This window comes from Aethalodelphis obliquidens, unplaced genomic scaffold, assembly GCF_003676395.1.
Source record: "Aethalodelphis obliquidens isolate GAN/ISIS:26980383/991018 unplaced genomic scaffold, ASM367639v1 scaffold2, whole genome shotgun sequence".
Classification (NCBI taxonomy): domain Eukaryota; kingdom Metazoa; phylum Chordata; class Mammalia; order Artiodactyla; family Delphinidae; genus Aethalodelphis; species Aethalodelphis obliquidens.
In genome coordinates this window covers 7,008,158-7,029,549 of record NW_020837946.1, presented here as the reverse complement: position 1 = coordinate 7,029,549, position 21,392 = coordinate 7,008,158, and the positions used below count along the sequence as shown (strand labels likewise).

Here is a 21,392-nt window from a genome sequence, read left to right as displayed (position 1 = left end):
AGGCTCTCCCACATTGGTTAAAACCCCTGTACGTTCTGATCGGACGCTCCCACCCTAGGGCAGCCCATTACCTCCTGCAGCCTGATCTCCTCCGGCTGGAGGATGTCCAGCACCCCACTGCTCCGAATCTCCGGGAGATCCTGCCACAGGTTGAATCTCGAGTGCGGGTTACTGAGCAGGCATATCTGGGGCACAGCCTTCCTCTCCGGTGGGCTTGCAGGCTCCTCCTCTTCCCCTTCATCCTCCTCCGGGGTCTCCGCACTGGCCGGGGACCCATCAGCATTGTCTTGGATTTCTGCGTCCTGTTGCCTCCTGGTTTCAATTTCCTGGAGAGTTGATTTATCTCGGTATTCCTGATACAGGAGCCCTGAAATCAAATGGAATTGTATTGACATGAAAAAGATTTCAGAGGAAGATCTTTTGGAATCACTAAGTCAAAGCTTTGGACTCCTATCAAGGGCTGATGCTCTGCCTGTGAAAATACAAAGAAAGCCAGAACCGCACAGGTCTCAGAAAAGGCTCTATCACTGAACAAACTGTCACTGTCTTCATTTCTTGGGAAGGATCAGCGTGCATGAGTTTGTTTGTTTTTTTTTTCAACAAAGAATAAAGAAATCCCTGAACAGATTCAAAATCCAGTCACAAAAATATATGCTTTTCACACACATACTTAGCAAACAACAAGAATCCCGAATTTGACGTGTTAATAACCAATGTGTGCAGAGTCGGTGGAAATGTCCCAGTTATGTTTCAGTATCCCAACAGGATGCTTCTCAAAGCCTAAATGCTTCAATATTAAAACTCAAGTATATTCATTGGTGAAATGGGAATAGCTGTAAGTTCTCATTTTGAAGGAAAAAGCCAATATTTCATCAACCTTATGATTCAAAAGGGAAGCATTCCTTTTCTGCTTTCACACTTTCAGACTTACTTCCCTGACCTGAAATAAATGCAGTCTAAGCCTCCAAGGAGATTTGGGGGTACAGAGGAATCAGCAAAAACGTAGCAACTCCACAGGGAAAAATTCATTTTGGATGTCCTGGCTGCAGGGCAGAGAGTTGGTCTCTCCACACAGGAGCAGCAGAAAAGCTTCAGTTGGCAAGGGGGCTCCCAGCCCAGGGAGAGGGGAAGCAGGGCTGGGTGGGGAGAGGAAGGGGGGGTCCTGCTGGCGATGAGGCTGGGAGGAGAGGAGGGTCACCCCAAGGGTTCTGTCTATCCTGTGGGCAAAAGGGAAGCCCCTCAGGCAAACAGCTCTGGTCTTCATCTTAGGAGGCCCGCGGATGGGAAGAAAGAGGCCATGCCAGTTCTCTAAGGGAGTGATGATGGAGGCCTGAACTGCAGTGGTGGTGGAGGGATGGGGCCATGTGCATGATTCAGGGACAGTTATAAGGTAGAAGACAGGTCCTGGCGATTGGCTGGTGCTGGGTCATGAACGATATCTGGGTGACCAGTTGGCAGAGTGTCCGGTGGCCCTGTTCAAGGAGATGAGGAATATGGGAGGAGGCTCCGACTGGGGAATGGGGTGGTGGTGAGATCCAGGTGCACCTGAAGGGAATGCAGGTGGAGAGAACCAGTGGGCAGCTGGATGGGTCTCGAGCCTGGGAAAGCTGTTGGGCCCCTTGATATATCTATCTATAAAACAAAGATGACTTTCCCGGGAAAGTTCTAACAGGGATAAGTGTACCACTTGTAAAGCACTTTCTCATGCAATGCAGTACAAACATTAGCTATTATTCCTTCTTTAATTGTTAAATATATCTAAACAGTACAAAAAAGGAAGGAAAAAAGCAGACGATCTTCAAAATTCTGAAAAATGGCTGGATAAATTATATTCACAAATAACAGGAACTCAGTAAATCACCCTGTGGATTAAATTAATTGGCTTCCTTTGTTCCATAACGCTAGATCATAAAGGCTTTATGCTAAGCATAATATTTACTTCAAAAAAAAAAAGATCCTGTGATTTTACGTTACAATCCAGCAGATGACAACACGGAGTTAACCTGACAAAGGAATGAAAAAGAAAATCTAAATCTATGCTAAATGCAACCCAGATTGAAGATCTATAAAGACAGAGGTTTAAAGTCACTACATAAACCGGTTCAGTCATGAGCATAAGATATGATTACTATTGCCAACATCGAACCAATTAATCTCCTGTGATTCCGATACTGTTTTCACGGAGGTTTAAAGAAACCAGGATTCCACGAGTTGACTTGGATTCACTTTTCAAAGCTTAGCACAGTGTCTCCCACAGAGTAGGTACTCACATATTCGTTGAGTTGAACACCTTTAAAAATGCAGTTTCCAAGCTTCTCAAAAATATCTAACCAATTTGGCATCTTTTTGAAAGTTCAAAAATATGGCTTATGCATGCTACACGGCACATCGTGTGTACCATGGGTCAGCATGATGGGTAAATCATGGGTAAATGCTATCTCCAACATCTCACATGATGATGTGATACATATGCTGAAATGAGACAAAAACATCAGCATTGTGGGTAGTTGGGTTGAAAGTAATATTTCTGAAATCACATTATGGCAGACACTGTGGCTGCCTCTCCTCTATCCCCTCACAGCCCTTCTTCCCAGCTGGCAGGGAGGGCTTTTGTCTGGGTGCTGACCTAGTCTGTGCTCAGGGAAGTGGATGAATGCTGACTGATCAAAGCCTACCATGATGGTTCCCTTCCCCTTGCCACTGCTGGGTTTAGACATGAGCATGTGACATGACCTGGCCAAGGAGACTAAGGGGACATCTTACATCTTTACGAAGGGCTTCTCAAAAAGATGTCCCTCCCCAGGAGACACCTGAAGACAAACTGCTGTTTTTTTTTTTTTTTTGGTTTTTATACATGGTTGCTTGAGGATGTGATGCATGGAGCTCTGGCAGCCATCTTGTGATATGAAGCCCAAATGCTGAGAATGGTAGAGGGAAAGGAACTAGGTGGTTGCTTGACTTAATGAACCAAATGCAGAATTTCCTACCTCATTCCTGGAGTCAACTGAGATAGAATACTTTCATTCTTTAAGGTCATTTTTTGGGGGGGGGGGCGGTGCTGGATATTCTATTACACTCAGCCAAAGACTCCCAATACAAGTAATCTTAGCATTTTCTTAAAACTTCATACTTCTTTCTGAAGTCTTCAGAATATGAATTTAAACACGCATTTTCCTGGAGTTACTATGATTACAAAGAGTTATCTGACACACTGTGTAACCATTTTCATGACCTGTTTATTTGTTTATTTTTTTTTTGGTGGTACGCGGGCCTCTCACTGCTGTGGCCTCTCCCATTGCAGAGCACGGGCTCCGGGCATGCAGGCTCAGCGGCCATGGCTCACAGGCCCAGCCGCTCTGCGGAATGTGGGATCTTCCCGGACCGGGGCACGAACCTGCGTCCCCTGCATCGGCAGGCGGACTCTCAACCACTGCGCCACCAGGAAAGCCCACCTGTTTATTTTTATTAACCTTACCTGAGGAGCTATGTTATCTGATTAAATTTTTGTAGTAGAGATATACTGTTGATATATCATGTTTTTCTATTTTCTCTTTTGTACATTCAGTAAGCAAAATTGATTTTACCTGTAAAAGCTGGCACCTGGTATTATATTCATGCAGAATTAGAAGGCTCAGTTCCCATCTCTCCTAATTAAAATGATCTATATCAGGTTGGCTGAGCTACCCTGCAGAAGGAGGATAAGCTCCTGGAGTCCTTCAAAATCTCACCTTCTGAAGGGAATAATTTTTTTCTTTGAATCCTTCAGATAGAACTTCTAAAGGGCAGAGAATTCATTTATTTTTAGTGAGCACCTTCTATGCACCAAGCAGTTGTTAGGTGCCAGAGACAACCACAGCACACACACACACGTGTGCACACACACACACACACACACAATCACAGGGTCTCAGGGTCTATGATCTTCAGGGCCACCACCAACTACAATGACAGCTGTATACCACATCATGCATAGTCCTGGCATCATTTTGTTCTTGCCTGGGTGGGAGCCACTGCAAAATTCAACACAGTGGTCTACAAGATGCCCATATAGCCTTCCCACTTTCCTTCCCCCTTAATGCCACTGTGTCTTTAGGAACGCGTTGTCCTTTCCTGATACCTGGCAAAGAATTCACTTCATTCGGTGAGCTAAAAGCAGCTGGCCTCCTGTAGCAACCTGCTTGGCATAAGCCTCGAGTCTATGATGAAGGATGTGAGAAGAAGGCAGCCTCGGTCCTGTGCTGTCATTCAGCACATCTGTTGAGCACCGACCATGGATCCAGCCCAGGGGCCAGAAACACATAGTCACCATTACACCAGGAGATAGTGGGAGAAAAGCCTCAGAATGTCAGTCTCTACTGTTTACCAAATGAGGAAACCGAGGGCCAGGATGAGCAGGTACCAGAGCTCAGGGTTCCCGACTCCCAGCTTTGAGCTTATGCCACGGGCTCTCCAGGAAGGAGGTCTCCACACGCCCACACTGCAGAAGGGAGCCTCTCTCTCCGTGAGAGGAGGCACGGATCTCCCCACTCCCACCTCGATTTCCTTCCTGGTCCTGACATTGATCTCAGCCAGAGGATCCCTTTCTAGAGGGTGGAATTCGAGGCTTCCAGCACATGCCAAGGCCGAGGTGGTCCTCCTCGCCATAAAGGGCAATGTGGTAGAGGTGGAAGAAAGGGATTTTCGGGTGTGTTTGTCCTCAGATCAGCCCCTCTCCATTTCCGCCAGCAAACAAAGGGAAAAGCCGCCACCACCATCACCACCCAGCCCACACGCAGGGGGCCCACTAGGAACAATACCCCTGGAGTCAGCACTGCTTAACAGAATGCAGTGTGCGCTCCACCCTCAGCTTTGCAAGGGCTCAGCTCCTCCCAGGGTTCAGTCCAGAATAAACCCCAGCCAGGGGAAAGGGAACCTGCCCAAAAAGTCTCCTAAGCATGGGTCTCCTGGGGCAATGGAAGCTCCACTTCCACTGGAGACACTTCATGTCCGTCTGAGTGTTTGGGATGGAGAACAATAATGATGAATTTAGGAAAGAAAATTTTCAAGCCAAAATTTTAATTTAACGAATAAACTTCTGCTCTGACAACCCTGAAGAACAGAAAGATTTCTATGCCGTACCATTCCCGAAGAACCCATGTCACCCACTTGTGGCCACCTCTGGTGATGAAGATGAGAGCTAGTTTGATGTCATCAGCAATCTTTGACTCTTAAATGCGAGCGCTCGGGTTTTGGGGATGCCTTCTCAATCCACTTTCTGCTTTCACAGAGCTTCAACTGCAGCTGTGCAGGAGCTGGACACGCGGGCTATGCCCTGCACTTCTGGCCATGCTCTGGACAGGAAGGTGGAGCCAGGCTTCCCTTCCTAACCCAGGGGCCTCTGGGGCTCCCAGCTTCTCTCTACTTACCTTTCCTTCCCCTGTGCCAAGTCTGCCACTGCCACCCCTTTCTGAATTGCCCCAGTCAGTCTGACTCTCTCCACAAGTCCCCTCTGCAGGGTCCCCTCCCTTTACAGGTCTTCCCCAGGCCCCCGGGTGGGGATGGCGGGGGGACGCATGGAGCGTCCCCTCCTGCATGGCCCATAAGCACCTAACCCCTGGACTTTCTGGCAGAAGACACAAGAGGACAGAGAGCCCTCCCCAGGAAAGAGCTGGGCAAGCAAACCTCTCCAAGAGAGCAGGAAAGAAATGCATTTGCTAAAGCCCAATTATACAGCCACTATTAAAACGTGGCAGTTTTGCCTCTGGAACCATTTAGAACCAAATATGTCAGTAACCTTCCTTGTCAGAAACATCTGTCCAGGGGAAATGCAAGGGCATCCCACAAGCAGGGGAGCCCTCAGAGTCCGCCAGGAACCAACGTTTCCCCCAGTGACGCCCCGTCGCCGCTGGGGACACCCACCTATTTGTTCGATGAGGTTCCTCCAGGAGTCGGAGGGAATGGGGTGGATCATCTGCAGGGCCTCGGTGAGCGTGGTGGGGCTGTCGAGGGCCGGGCACTCCTCGGGTGTGGCCTCATTTCCCAGGGTGGAGGACGACTCGCTGCCAGAGAGGAGAGGCAGGAGCCGGTTATTTTTAAGCAACGACACACCTCGGCCAGCTCGCGAGAGGCGTCCGCACAGGCGGCCCTGGCCAGATGGACCCTGACCAGGATGTCCAGGCCGAGCGGCCGCCGCCGCTCCCTGCCACGCAGGCCCCACAGGCCCTTTTTGTTACCGCATCAGGGCGCGACCGGGTAATTCATTCCCACACCAGCCCACCCAAACCTTCATGTTTTCGGAGCTCGCGGGCAGGCGTCGGAAACTTGGCGCGTCCTGCCCGCTTCGCGGCGCCGCCCCGCCGCCCGGACGGGTCCAGCGGCCAGGGGCCCTGCGCTCGCTGCGCACCCCGCGCCGCTCGCTGTCACACGGCCCCCGGCCCCCTTTGGGTAGCGATCCTCCAGTCCCAAGGCCACGCGGCGCGGAGAGGGGCCATCGAACGGGACGCGTGCGCCCAGGGCGCCCGAGAGAGGGCGCGAGAGGCGGTCCGGGGCAGGGATAGGGGTGTCGGCGGTCCGGCTGGGGAGCATCCCCCGACCTCAGGCGGCGTGCGGCCACGATGGGGGCCGCGGGAGGAGTGAGGGGCTGCGGGGCCCGCAGGGCGGGGGGCGCGGGACAGGCAGTTCGGGTAGGCGTCCCCGACGAGGGACGCAAGCTGGGGCCACAGGCGCGCAGTGGTGGCGCGCAGGGGTCGGGACGGCCGCTCGTCCTCACCTGCCAGGGAGGTGTCCCGCCGCTGAGTCGCGCGCGTCGCTCTCCGAGGTGGAGCTGTCGTGGTCCACGGCGCAGGCGGCGCTGAAGGCTGCGGCCAGCAGCTCCATGGGGGCCGGCAGCCAGCCAGGCTCTGGGGCCGGGTCGGGGACCACGCTGGGGGCCCGGAGCCGGGCGGGGGGCGACGAGCGGTCTCCGGAGCAGGGTCGCAGCGCGCTTAGCTGGAGCCGGAGCTGCCGCTGCCGCCGCCGCTGCCAAGAGCTCCAGCAGGCGCCCCGGCGCGCGCCTGGAGGCTCCCGGGTTGCCACGGCAACGGGGGAGGCGGGTGGGGCGCGCGCGGCGGGGGCGAGGCCCGGCGGCAGCCGGGCGGGGGAGCCTGGCCTTGGGCGCGACCCAGGGCCCGCGGGCGCCGACTGCTGCCCGGGACCGCCGACCAGGTCCACGCCTCCCTCCTCTGCCGCGGCTCTGCCCCGGCAGGGGAGACGAGGAGGGCAGGATGGGTGGGGGCCGGCGAGCTGCGCCTTCGTCTTCCCGCCCCCTCCTCGCCGTCTGGCCACATCCCGCCAGCTCACGGGGCGAACTTGGAAGGTAGGGGCGAGGTGACCCTCTGCCCGGCGCGCCCTCGAACTTCCGTCTTGCCCACCCCGCGCATCCTATGAGGTCCTTCACAGGGACCCGCCCGGAGACCCCCGTCTCTGTCGCTCCGGGCCCAGCCTCGAGGGACCCTCGAGGATATCCGCTCCTGACCTGACTATGGAGAGGGGGCCAGCGCGGAAGCCTCTCCCGGACGAGTCTGGCTGACCCCGGCTACCCCGAGGCCCTAGCAGCACGGGGTGGGTATAGGGGAGGGAGTGGAGGAGAAACAAAGTGCCCCCAAGTCTCCACCCGGTTTCCCTGCCCGATCACAATGACGTTCGGAATCTGCACCTTTGTGTTAGCTAGTTCAACTCGCTTCCGGATACAGAGAGCAAGCAAAAATGGGAAACTGGAGTCGAGGGGAGTGTGAGTGGTCCCGTGTGACTTGGAAATCTAGACGGACAACTCCAAAATCCGACTCCAAGTCCAGTAAGAGAACTGGAGCCCTCCCCGGTGGCCTTCTCTGAGGGCAGCCCCTCCACTCCCCGCTCCCCTGGGCGGTGCCGGGTGCCGAGTGCCGGGGACGGCGGCCTGTCTCTGCGGGCCAGAGCCAGTTCCCGCTCTTCGGAGGGTACCTGGGGGGGTGGGTTGTGCAGACCAAAGTCGAAAATCTTTTCGGCACCTTCCCCTGCACAGTCTACCCACGGGACATTTGTTTAAATTAACAAATTCCTCGTTTTTCGATGCAAATACTCCTGCTGCGAGGGGTTCACTTACTAGTTAGTAGGTTGGCTTTAATGCGTTCCTTAGCCAGCCGTCTAGAGCGCGGCAATTGTAAAGGGAGAGTTGGAGTGGAAAAGGAGAGAAAGCAGCTTAGAAAGGGGCCTTTTTGCCAAGAGGGGAACTCCCTTTCCCAGACTTCAGCTGGCGACGCCGGCGGTCCTACGCATTCCATCGGTGCTCAGGTTGACGCAAACCAGTTCCGAAAGCTGCCTCTTAGCCCTCGTTCCCCTCGAGGGGCCAGAACGGACAGGTCTGAGCTCCTCTTGCCCTTAAGGCCTCATAATATTTGCGTGACAACCGTCAGGTCTTCTGTCTTTCCAACCCAAGCCACTCCTTTCTTGACTCATTCTGCGTATCTCCGGACAGCCCTCTCTTGAGCTCTACGTTTTCATCTGTTCACTGGCAGTCTTCACCTGGATGTCTGCTAAACACTCACATCCCCACCACCACCAGCAGCCAACCAGGAGGCCAGGCAGAACGTGAGGGACAGCCTCAACCGCTCCTGTACCTCCTGTCACCCCACATGTCAATGCCTCACTGAGCCCCCGGGATCCCCAAAAGCTTTCAAAGCTGCCCCCTCCTTGGTATTTAGACCTCTCCTTCCCTCTGTCCATCCTTCCCTCTGTCCATCCTTCTCTCTGTCTCCTTTTTAACCTATGGGTCGGCTTTTGTCCCTCCCCTGCTTAAAAACCTCTGTTGGAGTCCCATCCCCTGTGGGCGAAGGCCACCTTCTGCCTCTGTAATGGGCTCTTTACCAGGTATCCCACTCCTTGCCATCTTCCTTGGCTAGAACTGCCCACCTTACCCCCCAAATCCTCACCGTTATGGCTGAGGCTCCCTGGAGCATCCCCACCAGGCCCTTAACCCTGTATAACCAGCGGCATTGCCTGGCACTGTAATTCCCTGTGAAGAGGGCCATCCTTACACTAAGACATGGGCTCCTCTAGGGTGGGCACCCTGGTGTCCCACTCATCTTTTATCGGGGTCCCAGGAGGTGCACTGGCTGGGCAGTCACTAGGACCTGCTGCTCTGCATGGTTTCAGCGCCCTTGAAATTCGACGTAACACTAAGTGGAAGCTGTCACTTTCACACTTGGTTGCACTGAGGAGAAAAGACTCATTTTTTTAAAAAATCAGAAAATATTCAAGTGAATTACATGTATTAAGATGAGTATAATAAAACCTTCCAATTGAAAAATAAGCTAAAAATACCTTCTAATTATAAAATCAGTTTAGAAAGTCACTGTGTTCTGAAGGCATATAACCTTAAGCTAAATTCCCCGTGTTCTATTTTCAATCCTACTTAGTGCTTACTGGGCAGGTTATGATTAAAATCTCCACTTAACTGACATTTTGCCCTAAATCATTCACAAAATAAAGTAGAGGGAAATATTTCAAATATTTATATTTGATTAGTCCATCGTTGGTGCTCTGTAAGCATTTGTTAAGGAATTAATGGTATGTTTTAAAAAACATTTAGTTATTTTATATATTTTATCTAAAAAATATTTAGTTATTTTATATATTTTATCTAAAGATTTTCAAATATTTATACTTGATTAGTCCATCGTGCTCTGTAAGCATTTGTTAAGGAATTAATGTTTAATTAATTAATGTTTAATTAATTAATAAATATTTTAAAAAATATTTAGTTATTTTATATATTTTATCTAAAAAAAATTTAGTTATTTTATCTAAAGATTCTTTATTTCTTCCTTTGGGTTATAAAAGATAAATATTGGAAACAAAGTGGATTCTTATTTATGTAGCAACCTCAGCCTTCAGGTGTTCTCATTTATGTTTCTAAAATGTTACTTTATTCTGAGGGAGAATTGCTAGAAGCAGAAGGAAGCTTAGAAATGATCTGGTCCAACTCTTCTTTTACAGAAAAAGAAGCAGAACCAGAGGGTTAAAATGACAAGCCCAAGATAACAAAACTGGCTAATGGCAGATTTTGGAAGCATGTGCTAGTAAGTCAAGACTGCCTTGTGTGGATTAAGGAACTGCAAGTTTCTGTTTTCTTATTCTAAATATTTTTAGGGTCATATGGTATGCCACCAGATTATTACAGGTTAAAACACATCTGTATTCTTAAATCTAGTAGGAAAATGACTTTGTAGTGAGACGGTAATCCTCAAATATACATTTTAAAACTTCTAGAAACAGGTGCTTGATAACTTTTAATTAACTATAGCTTTTAAATCCATAAACACAGTTTATTTTTGTCACTCTTAAAAGACTTTTTCAGTTGCTTTGAAAATCAACACATTTAAACCAGAGGGGCAGCACCAACAGTCAGTCCCCAGAAGGCTACAGGCTTGAGGCTAAATGGACCCCCCAGATCCAGGTGAAAGTTAGGAAAAGGACAAGATGTAGCCTCTCTCACTGCAGCTCCAAGAGAAACCATACTCAGTGGATAAAAAGACTTCCCCACGAGGAGACTCTCCGAATTTAGATTCTTCTGTTGTGTGGTTAGAAGTATTTTACTGGTGAGGTGGAGGGGGAGGTCTTTCCTTACTTATTCTCAGAAGGATAATTTGTAAATGTGGGATTGTAACACGTTACAGAAATAAGTTTAAAACACAATCAATTTATCCCTGTTGAGTAAAGAATTAATCTTACCCAAAGAGAGGTCTGACCTTTTCCTTGGGCTGCCGGGAGGTGACCTCTAAGCCATTGGAATGTCTGATAAGAGTGTCTTTGCTTACCTGGGGGCTGGGGCCACATCAGATAAGGTGGGGACTTTGGGCACGTGACAATAGCTCAGCCTCGAGAGGGGCTGAAGACTGAGGTCAGCCATCTGGGTGGCCTACGAGTTCTAGCTGATGGAGCCCCAATAAAAACTCTGAGCACCCAGGCTCAGATGAGCTTCCTGGTTGGCAATATTGTCATACGTTGTTACCCGGGAATGTTAGCTCTGTCCACAGTTTCATAGGGACAAGACAACTGGAAGTTCCGAGTGGAGCCTTTCTGGATTCTGTCCTATGCATCTCTACCCGTGTCTGATTTAAAACTGTAGCCTTTCACTGTAATAAGCCATAACCATCAGTAACAGCTCTGAGTCCTTCTCATGAATTTTTGAACTGAGGGTGGTCTTGTGGGTTGTACCCTAACTTTGCAAGCCTTGAATCTGGTTTAGAGTACAGTGACCACGTTCCTCTTACAGCCTTCCTTTCCTTGGTCTCTTTTTCTCTCTGTCAGTCTGCCCCTTACGCCGCTGCCAGGTTAGTTTCCCTCAAGCACATCTGTTTCCGCACGTCTATTGTTTTCAGTGACTCCCCAGTACCTTGCTGGTACTTCATTGCTAATGGAGTTAATGTGCAGCCTGGACTCGGGCTGCCCAGTTGGGAGCTGGGTCACCCCTGAGAGCTCCCATGGCCCTGCCTTTGCTCTGTTAGCTCTGCCCTGTTATCACCCACTTGCATGGTTTCTCTTCCCAGTGACCTGAGATTTGGGGGTGGGGCAGCTCTGAAGATGTCATTTATTTCTGCTTCCCCAGCATCCAGCCCAGCCAGGAGGCATCGGGAAATAGTCAGTGAATAAGTAAATACGGGGAAGTTGGTAGGTGTTATGTGGACATGTCCTTGGTTTCATTCTTTCTTCTACAGTTACTGAGTCTAGCACTAGCCCTCCCTTGGTGTTACATCTTGGCCTTCTTGGGTTAGAAGGTAATTCTTTCATTGCCCTCTTTGGGAACTAGCAGGTTTCTGGGGTTGGTGCCTCAAGCGTTGGGTAGGTAACTGACCTGCTGTGGTGAGTCAAAAAGCCCATTAAAACTGGATTCGTTGTTTTGGTGAAGTGAGGAGCGTTTTGTTTTTGTTTTGTTCTTTTTAGACGTGGTCGCTATGGTGGACAGTTGTTATAGTTTTGGTTAAATAGGGAAAAGCCCAGAGGGATGAAGAGATGCGTACAAATCTTTGTCTGATTTAAGAAGATATGCGAGTGTTGGACAGGTGTCAGTGATCATGGGAAGTAGGCATCGCGGTCCGAGGGCTTAGCTGCCCAAGCTTCGATAGTGCTCCGCTGAATACATTTTCAGAATCAAAAATAGGCAGCCAAGCTTTGCTCCACTTCCAGGCGTGAGAGGCAGCCTGGATAATGTTGTTTGGCTAGTGAAATGTCGGAATTTCCAAAGCAATTTGATGGTTCATGTGTCCTTAGTACTGTCCTTAAAAGGTTGAGACAAATGGTGGCCGTATCGTCAATTATGACATGCAGACAGTTGTATGGCCTGGATAGAAATGTATTTCTCAAAACAGGCTCCCCAAAATAACTCATGGATAAAACACTATCATGTTGTGTGTTTGTCTGAAACTGCGGAAAATGAGAGCGGGCCTGGGATGTGGGTTTCTCTGGAACGTTCCTAACCAAGGAGCTGGGGGCACATACAGCCTGAGGATGTTGGCTATGGGTGATGTCATATACTTTTGACCAATAGGAGCATTTCTGAAATAAGGGGGACCTAAGAGAAAATACTGCTATTTCCAAAATATGTTGAGGATGAAATTTGGAGAAAATGAGATTAGGAGTTGCCTTGGTACATTCCTAATCTAATAATTTACATTTTAAGTTGTGGCCATTAGGGTTTATACACTCTTAGTTGGAACTCAAACTGTAAAGGCATTGATAGCCCTCTTGCTTCCACTCAAACATTTATTCATTTTAAATCACCTTACAAACTATATAGCTAGATCTAATTTAGTGCTATATTAATTAGAGCATTTTGTAAACTATAGTATACTATACAAATAGAAAGTGATATTATTATTATTTAGGAAGCCTACATTAAACGCTAAAATACATTCGCTATTGTAATGGAGAATGCATTGCCTTAACTATTAACCAAATGGAGCAAAACTATTTAAGATATGAAACAAGAAAGAAAAATATGTCCATTCATAAATAAAATATACTTGAAGGAAAAGCATGCAGTTAACAAAATTAATAACTAGACGTTGTTCACACATTGTTCTTTGAAAATTGCAAACAATTGGATTTTAGAGAAATATTTTCCTTAACAAGAAGTACGTAGCATGACAACTTTTCATTTCCTGCCGAAGCAAACCACCTCGCCCTTAACATCCAGTAGAAAGAATGTTTTGTGTTGAGTCACCAGGACTACATGTTCAAGGATTTAGAATCTCATAAAAAGACCCATATGTCTTTGGTAGAGACTGGTCACTTTATGACAAGAGCTGTTAGGAGCACAAAGGAGGTGTCCCACCAGACAAAGTGCCTGGCTCCAGGTCCTTGACTGCCTGTCATCATGTTGATGAAAATGCCTTTCTTCCCAGGAATTCAAAGCTTTTGACTACTGTTGGGTATTTTGGAAGGCTCTAAAATAAGGGAACTGGTGACCACAGTGTACAACAAACAAATGAGTGTTATAATAAAGAGAAAGCACGATATTTCAAAAGCACAGCAGATACACAGCCATCAAAGAGTTGACAAAATGATCAGCCAGTGTTAGCCAAGGCTTGGAAGCTGTCGTTTGCCTCTGGAGGTGGGAGTGTGAATTGGTACCACCTTTCTAGAGGGCACTCTGACACCCTTACCATAAATCTGCACATGTTCATACTCTTTGGCAAAGAGATTCTAATTCTAGGAATGTATCCTAATGAACTGTAAGAATCCACGTGAAAAATTAGCTACAAAAATATTTATTACAGTGTTATTTATAACAGTGAAATATTCGGAGTAGCCTAAAAGTCCAATAACAGGAAATCGACTGTTTAAATTATGACATGTCTCTAAAATGGAATATCGCTAAAATGATTTAGAAAATCTTTAATAATCTGGAAAGATGCCCATAATATATTGACTAGAAAAGCAGATTCCCAAACTGGATGGTAGCACGATCTTATTTTGTTTGTAAATAGAGTTATATATATGGACTTCCAAGCATACAGATGTATTTGAAAAGGACTGGAAGAATGATCACCAAAAACATTTCACAGTACTTGTGGTTGATTGGTCAGATTCTGAGGGAATTTTCATCTCTTTACTCATATGTGTTTAACAAAAAAATTTTTTTTTTGCAATAAATGTGTCACTTATGTAATAAGGGGAAAAAAGTTACTTAAAAAAAAATCAATCCCTTAATGCGCATACATCTAGAACATGAGTTTAAAGTGTTCACATAACCATAGGGAATCCTGATGAATTTGAACAAGGGGGCTTATCTATTTTGTGTTCTCTGGATTTACTTGGGGGAAAACACCTCAATTCATTACATAAACCTAACTTTTAAAAAGCTCTTCAGTTTCCAAAGAAGCACAAATTCAAATTTTGCAGTAGATTACTTCCTGACAATCTCTAAAATTAAAGCACTTACCTGATATTCTAATCTGCCTGGTTGTAAAAATAGTCCCTTTTCCAGAAATTCCCCTTTTCCTTCCATAAACCCACGTGAACAACTCCTAACCAGAATGCTCTTTCCTTTTCCGTTGAAGTCCTTGTCCCATGGAAGGAATCATCAAAGAAATGACTGCCTCCCATCAAAGGCAGGTCTCCTAACACCACAAGCCTTTACCTGCCCTCCTGCATGGCTATATCTCACCTGGGCTGGCTCAAATGCCACCTCCTCCATGAAGCCCACCCTGCATCCTATCTCATGGCAGGCTGTATTCGCTCAGTTAGGGTCTCCTGTAGCACTTCACCAAGGTTGTGTTTAAGGCGTGATCATATTCTTGGAGAATGAATTCTCTGTCCTCCTGGACTGTTCATGGAGAGAGGACTCAGCCTGATTGATGTCCACCCCCTCACTGTGCCTGCAGAGACCTTGTACATCCTGGAAGACATAGTCACCAAATGGAGGTGGAGTGGAGGAGGCTTGAAAGCACAGTCGTTCTTTTGGTCTCATCCCAGCGCTCGGTAAATTACAGTCATAGAAACATTTACAAACCCTTTCCTTTCACCCACTAAATACAAACTTCCTCTCCTTGCTACTGCCTTAACAGGTGAGTGCACTGTTAGTTGAAGTACCATCCCTTCCCCGGGGGAAATGTCAGTTTACCAGCAAAGAAGTGAAATTTCACTTTTGCTTCTTTACCTATTTACTGTTCACCCCTCCCCTGAGCTGACCGGTTGATGCTTCTTTTCCTAATTTTAAACCCATGTCTCATTTTTTCCACGCAGTGAAGGCTGCATGCTAAATTATTGCTATTTCTAAAGTGTTGCTCAGCCCTTGGAGTAGCTTTTCTTTGTCACAGTGTCAGTGGGATCTCGAGGCTTGTTTCTCTGTTAGGCTCAGGGTAAAGAGAAGGTCCTTATTAGTCTCCCTTTTCTTCCTAACCATGAGGGTCTTTTCTAAGGGGTCTCAGAGGAGGGTCTTAAGCTCGCCAGAAATACATTCTTCCCTTTGAAATTAGCATTTGTTCTTTAAAAAGAAAGAGGCTCTAACCTGTCATCAGTTGAGTGTTTTCTGTAAGAAGTGAAGGATTTTTACCAGGAGACAGGAAAGCCTCCTAGACACAGTGAGTCAGGGAAACAATAGAACTGAACTGGAAAATTCCTTCCTGTTGGGAGCATCTGAGAATACATGGTGTCCCTTCCATAACCTAAGGCCTTCGTTTCAGCACTTCACATGTTGTGAATCTCCACCAGCTGCGTGCGGGTCTTAAAGATGGAGTGCTCTAAATTTTCTGTGATGACCGAATTGAAAATCTTCAGGACAAACAGGCACTTATGCATTGCTGATGAGAGAGCAGAACTGTCCAACCTCATATGGAAGGGAATTTGACCCTAACTCACAGAACCACATGTGTGCAATGGACTGTTTGTGTCCCCTGCAAATTCGTATGCTGAAATCCTAACCCCCCAAGGTGCCGGAAGTGGGGCTTTTGGAAGATGATTAGGTCAGGAGGGTGGAGTCCTCATCAATGAGATTAGTGCCCTTATAAAAGAGACCCCAGAGAGATCCCTCGTCTTGGTCTTGGCTTTCCCAGCCTCCAGAACTGTGAGAAATAAGTGTTTGCTGTTCACAAGCCACCCAGTCTATGCTATTTTGTTAGAGTGGCCCCGTCGGACTGAAACAACACGCGTTTCCCCTTTGACCCAGCATTTCCATTTCTCAGAATTACCCAGAAGACACGCCCTGAAATACAAAATAAGATGTGCAGAAGGTCATTCTTCATGACATTATGTTTTAGAGCAAAATATTGGAAACAACCTACATAGCCATCCAAAGAAGATTGGTTGACCACACCATGGTATAGTCACCCCGACGAAGTCCTACGTAGCAGAATCGAGAATGAGGAAGGCGTTTCTGAACCGGTAGGGAGTGATTTCCAGTGCTACGTGAAAGAAGCAAGGTGTGGAAGAGCACATGCAGTCTGTGAACTAAAGAAGAGGAAGTCATACAATTACACACCCCACCCCACCCCATCCCAAACGAGATACACGGGAAGGAAAGAAGAGAGACCAGTAAAGATGGTTATTTCCAGAGCTGGGGTAGAGAGTAAGACCTTTCTGAGTGTACTTTTTATATAGTTTTGAATATATAACCATGTAGATGTTTTACATATTCAAATAATTTTTAAAAATATAAAAGTATGGGGGGGAAAATCAAACCCTAGAATTGAAAATAAACTGAAACAAATGAACTTAAGTAATTATCAAGTTGATAATATAACAACACAAAAAAATTCAAGTAACTTTTTAATGTAGTGCTCTGTCTTTGTGCCATTACTGAGATCTATTCTAGGACTAAAAAAAGCAAAGACATTTTAAATTTTACTTTGTAGGTGTGGCGGGTTGAATTGTGTCCCCTGAAAAGATATGTTGAGGTCCTAATGCCTCGTACCTTGAATGTGACTTGATTTGGAAATAGGGTCTTTGCAGATGTAATGGCGTTAAGATGATATCATACTGATTAGCCCTAATCCAATAACTGGTGTCTTTATAAGAAGAGGGAAATTTGGACACAGAGACACAGACATACAGACAGGAGAACACTGTGTGAAGACGTTGGCAGAGATTGGAGTGATGCATCTACAAGCTAAGGAACGCCAAGTGTTGCCAACAACCACCAGAATCTAGGAGGGAGGCATGGGACAGGTTCTCCCCTGCAGCTTTCAGAGAGAGCGTGGCCCTGCCTTGATTTTGGACTTCTGGCCTCCAAGACTGTGAGAGAACAAAGTTCTGTTATTCTTAAGCCACCCAGTTTGTGGTAGTTTGTCGCAGTGCTTTAGGAAACTAATATAGTAGATTCGTTATTGGTTATGGTATAGGTAGATTAATTGTGAAATTCTTCTTTGAGTATTTGTAGAATAGAGCATTATCCTATAATACATTGATGTTGAGACCCAAGGGCCTCACTGCTAGAAAAAGGAGATGAAAATATGGAATAGGGAGAGAGAGGAGAAATGCTGTATGTCAGGTTGGAATTGAAGGTGTCCCTATGAACACACATGCATGCACACACACATAAGCACAGACACGTTTCCTCGCTCTGTCCACTGAAAAGTCCTAGAAGCGATGGCCTTCCAGTAGGAAGGAGCACATACAGCCTGAAGATCTTGGTTTCTAAGTATCATTCTGCACTAAAACTAGGGCTCCTTGGAGAAATGGTTGACTTCAGGTCTGGGATGTAGAAATTATATAAAGTATCTTCCTGTGTCAGAAAGTAAGGAAATACTCAAGGATATGAAGGAATGTGTCAAAGGGACATAATAGCCATCTTAAAGGGGCTCTTACTGGCCAAATTAGTGACAGTAATGGATTCACCCGACACGTTGAATTCAACAACCACCATCAACCACCATGAATCCATAGTGAAACTCAGAAACAAAGTAGAACAAAAACAAAGGCGAGTCTTCATCACAGAAGAACATCGACTAATACAAGTGGAGGAGTAACAGAACATTCTCATTTTACAGTTTCCAGTGTCATGGTTGATACAGGAAGGATCATTAATGGATGTTAAAAGCCACTGAGTGAAAGATTAATAGGAAAGAGGATATTTGCATGTTCTCAAACTATCACTTTCCAGATAACCTATTAGTTGCGAAAGGAAAAATGGTACCTTTACTTCGGAGCAGTCTGGCAGCTCCTGAATTAACCTAATGATCAAACTTAGCCTCAGGAATAGCAGGCCAGCTGACATTAGTGCCTCTTGATGGGGTGCAGTTTGAAGTACACACCACCTAGATGCATTCTTGCTAAAAATGTTTAACCTGTTTAACCTGAATGTAACCAAGTGTCTAGCCCTAACTTTCAGTTTAAAGAAAATATAGGGGGTAAAGGAACAGGTTAAAAGTCTGCACAAGGAAGCAGTCAGACACACAAGGGGGGCCATCCTGCCATTGATAAGCCTGGATTTTCGCAAAGTCAGTCATGGAAAAAAATGGGGAGACTGTTGAGGTTATAGGAGTCTGAAGAGAGCATCTGACAAATGCAGTGCTCAGAATTTAATTAGACCTTCATTCACAAATCCCAGCTGTAAAAGACATTTTGTGGGGAATTCCCTGGTGGTCCAGTGGTTAGGACTTGGAGCTTTCACTGCCGTGGCCCGGGGTTCAATCCCTGGTCAGGGAACTGAGATCTCGTAAGCCACTCAGCAGAGCCACCAAAAAAAAAAAAAAAAAGAAAGAAAAGAAAAGAAAACAGACATATTGGGGACAGTTGCAAGAAAGTTGAATATAGACTGGCTAGTAGGTAGATTATGGAATGATTGTGAATCTTTTTAGGTGTGATGATGGCATTGTGATCATGTCGAAGAATACTGATTCCTAGAAGCTTTGCACTGGATATTTAGGAGTGAAGTGTTTGATGCCTGCAATTTACTTTCCTATGGTTTAGTGGAAACAGAAGAGGGAGAAAGAGAATACACATATGCAAGGTGTTAATCATTTAGGAGGTCTAGGTTGAGGGTATATCTGTAGGTTAAATTTCTTTCTTTATAAGAAGTTGGGGGAAAGGAAAAGAAGTATTTAGAGAAAGGGCACATTTGGTTTAAAAAACTGTATTAACAATCAATTTTAAATGCAGTCGGATGTAAAGTATAGAATATTGAGTTAGGGATGGTATAAAGGCTGAGGGAATGAGGTGGCCTTTGCCAGTCACCTTGCCAAGCATGGGAGACCCTCCCGGAATGGGAGCCCCAGGAAGGCAGAGCTTTTGGTCTCCTGTGTCCGCTACTGACCCCCTGGTACCCAGAGCAAAGCCTGGACCATCGTACGTGCTCAACAGGCATCTGACACAATGAAGTGTAAGTAGCTCAGTGATAAATACCTTTATCTGATTTCTGATCATTTTTTTAGGATAGACTCTTGGTCAAGATTAAGAAGATTTTTATTGCTTTTCACATATTTCATGAAATTACAAAAGGTCATGCCAGTTTACACCCAACCAGTGTCTCTCTCTGTACCCTTTCCGGTATTCAATATTTGAATTTTAAGCAATGTGTCAATTTGGTACATGAAAAATGAAACCTTGTTCTGTTTCGCATTTTTTTCTTTACTAGTGAAGTTGGTTTTTTGTGTGTGTTTATGATGGTTTTGTATTTTTCTTTTGTGAATAATCTTTTTGAAACTGAGTAATTATTAGTCAAATCCATTTCACCTGCCTTCAGTAATTAAGGTCATTTTAAGACTTGCATGTCTTCCAAATGGCACTTAGCCTAAACAGTGAGATGTTTGCCTGAGTTGTTTTCGAGGAACTTGGAGTCAGCTGCCTCTAGTTTGAGCTGAGCTGAAAGTCAGCCGCATCTGGTTAGAGCTGGGCTGGTTAAGACTGGATAGGACCACTGAACCTCCAACTGGGCACGAGCAAGTGGGTGACCCTTTGACGTCAGAGGACTGAACCCCCCCCCCTCAGATCGTGCTAAGAGCCTCCATTGTTGAACGTGTAGAGGCCTGTAGCTTAGTTACACCTGAGCAGGGTGACGACTGCACCTTTTCCCAATTTCCTTTCCCCACTCTCCCACACTCCCCGTGCTTCCCCTGCTCCCCACATGTGTCGGCCCATGATTCTTCTTTATAAACCCTCTCCTTGCTGCAAACCTCGGAGCCTCAGCGTTTTGGCTTGCTGTGTGTGGGGCGAACCCAGCCTGGTTCAGTAATGCTTTTCTTTTGCTTGTTTTTTTTTTTTTAATTAATTAATTTAATTAATTTATTTTTGGCTGCATTGTGTCTTTGTTGCTACGCGTGGGCTTTCTCTAGTTGCGGCCAGCAGGGGCTACTCTTCAGTGCTGTGCGGGGGCTCCTCATTGCGGTGGCCTCTCTTGTTGCAGAGCACGGGCTCTAGGTGCACGGGCTTCAGTAGTTGTGGCTCGCGGGCTCTAGAGCGCAGGCTCAGTAGTTGTGCCTTGCGGGCTCTAGAGTGCAGGCTCACGGGCTCTAGAGCGCAGGCTCAGTAGTTGTGGCTCACGGGATTAGTTGCTCTGCGGCATGTGGGATCTTCCCGGACCAGGGTTCAAACCTGTGTCCCCTGCGTTGGCAGGTGGATTCTTAATCACTGCGCCACCAGGGAAGCCCTCTTTTGCTTGTCTTAATTTTAGGGTTTCTATGGTTTTCCAATGGATTTGTAAATTCAGTGAGCTGTGTTGTTTGTATACGTTTTTTAAAAAACGTAGCCTGGGAATTCCCTGTCGGTCCAGTGGTTAGGACTCTTGAGCTCTCAGTGCTGAGGGCCCGGGTTCAATCCCTGGTTGGGGAAATAAGATCCCGCAAGCTGCACAGCACGGCCCCAAAAATTAAACAAACAAATTCATTAATTTAAAAAACGTGGCCCATTCTGTAGGAAAAGAACATTTCTGTGATACGTGTGAGTGGAAGTATCAGCGGGGCTGCCGGGGCTGCCGAGGGACGGGCAGTGGGGTTTGCCCTGCAGCCACTCTCCCCTGACACGCCACCCCGGGATTCCTGGCTCCACTTTCCTACTGGGGTGTGGGGCAGGGTGTAAGGAGATGAGGGTCTGGGGGAGCAGAGGAAGGCCTGGCTAGAAGAGCTTCCGATTTTACAGAAAGGACAACCAAGGGGGCAGGACCTCTCTCCATGGACGCGTGCTGTTCCACGGCCAGCAGGGCAAGGAGAGGGTCAGGGGAGGCTCTTAGTCCTGACAGTTGCTGTGACCTCAGGTTACTTCCAGGAGGTCCCCTCACCACTGCCTATCCCCCTGCCCTCCTCTGAGACAGTTTGTTCTGAAACTGTCACCATCAAAACCAGACTTGCCTTGTCTGCTGGTTCAGTCAGTTTCACCAACAGATGATTGATTTCACCACGTGCTTCAGAAAAAAAGGAGGAACAGCTGACAAACGTGTATCCGCTGCCAAGTGTCCAGTAATTGAT

General features: G+C 46.9%; 1 protein-coding gene across 1 annotated transcript in view; it reads right to left on the bottom strand.

Annotated features, from left to right (window-relative positions):
• NGEF (neuronal guanine nucleotide exchange factor) overlaps positions 1-8,342 on the bottom strand; it is a 41,713-nt gene extending 33,371 nt beyond the window's left edge. The window contains exons 1-3 of the mRNA XM_027118181.1: positions 6,749-8,342; positions 5,899-6,038; positions 72-367 (exon numbers count right to left, since the gene is read on the bottom strand). Of these exons, the coding sequence (XP_026973982.1) occupies positions 72-367; positions 5,899-6,038; positions 6,749-6,855 (543 nt within the window). The 5' untranslated portion in view covers positions 6,856-8,342. The remainder of the gene's footprint in view (positions 1-71; positions 368-5,898; positions 6,039-6,748) is intronic.
• Between the last annotated feature and the right edge of the window lie 13,050 nt (positions 8,343-21,392).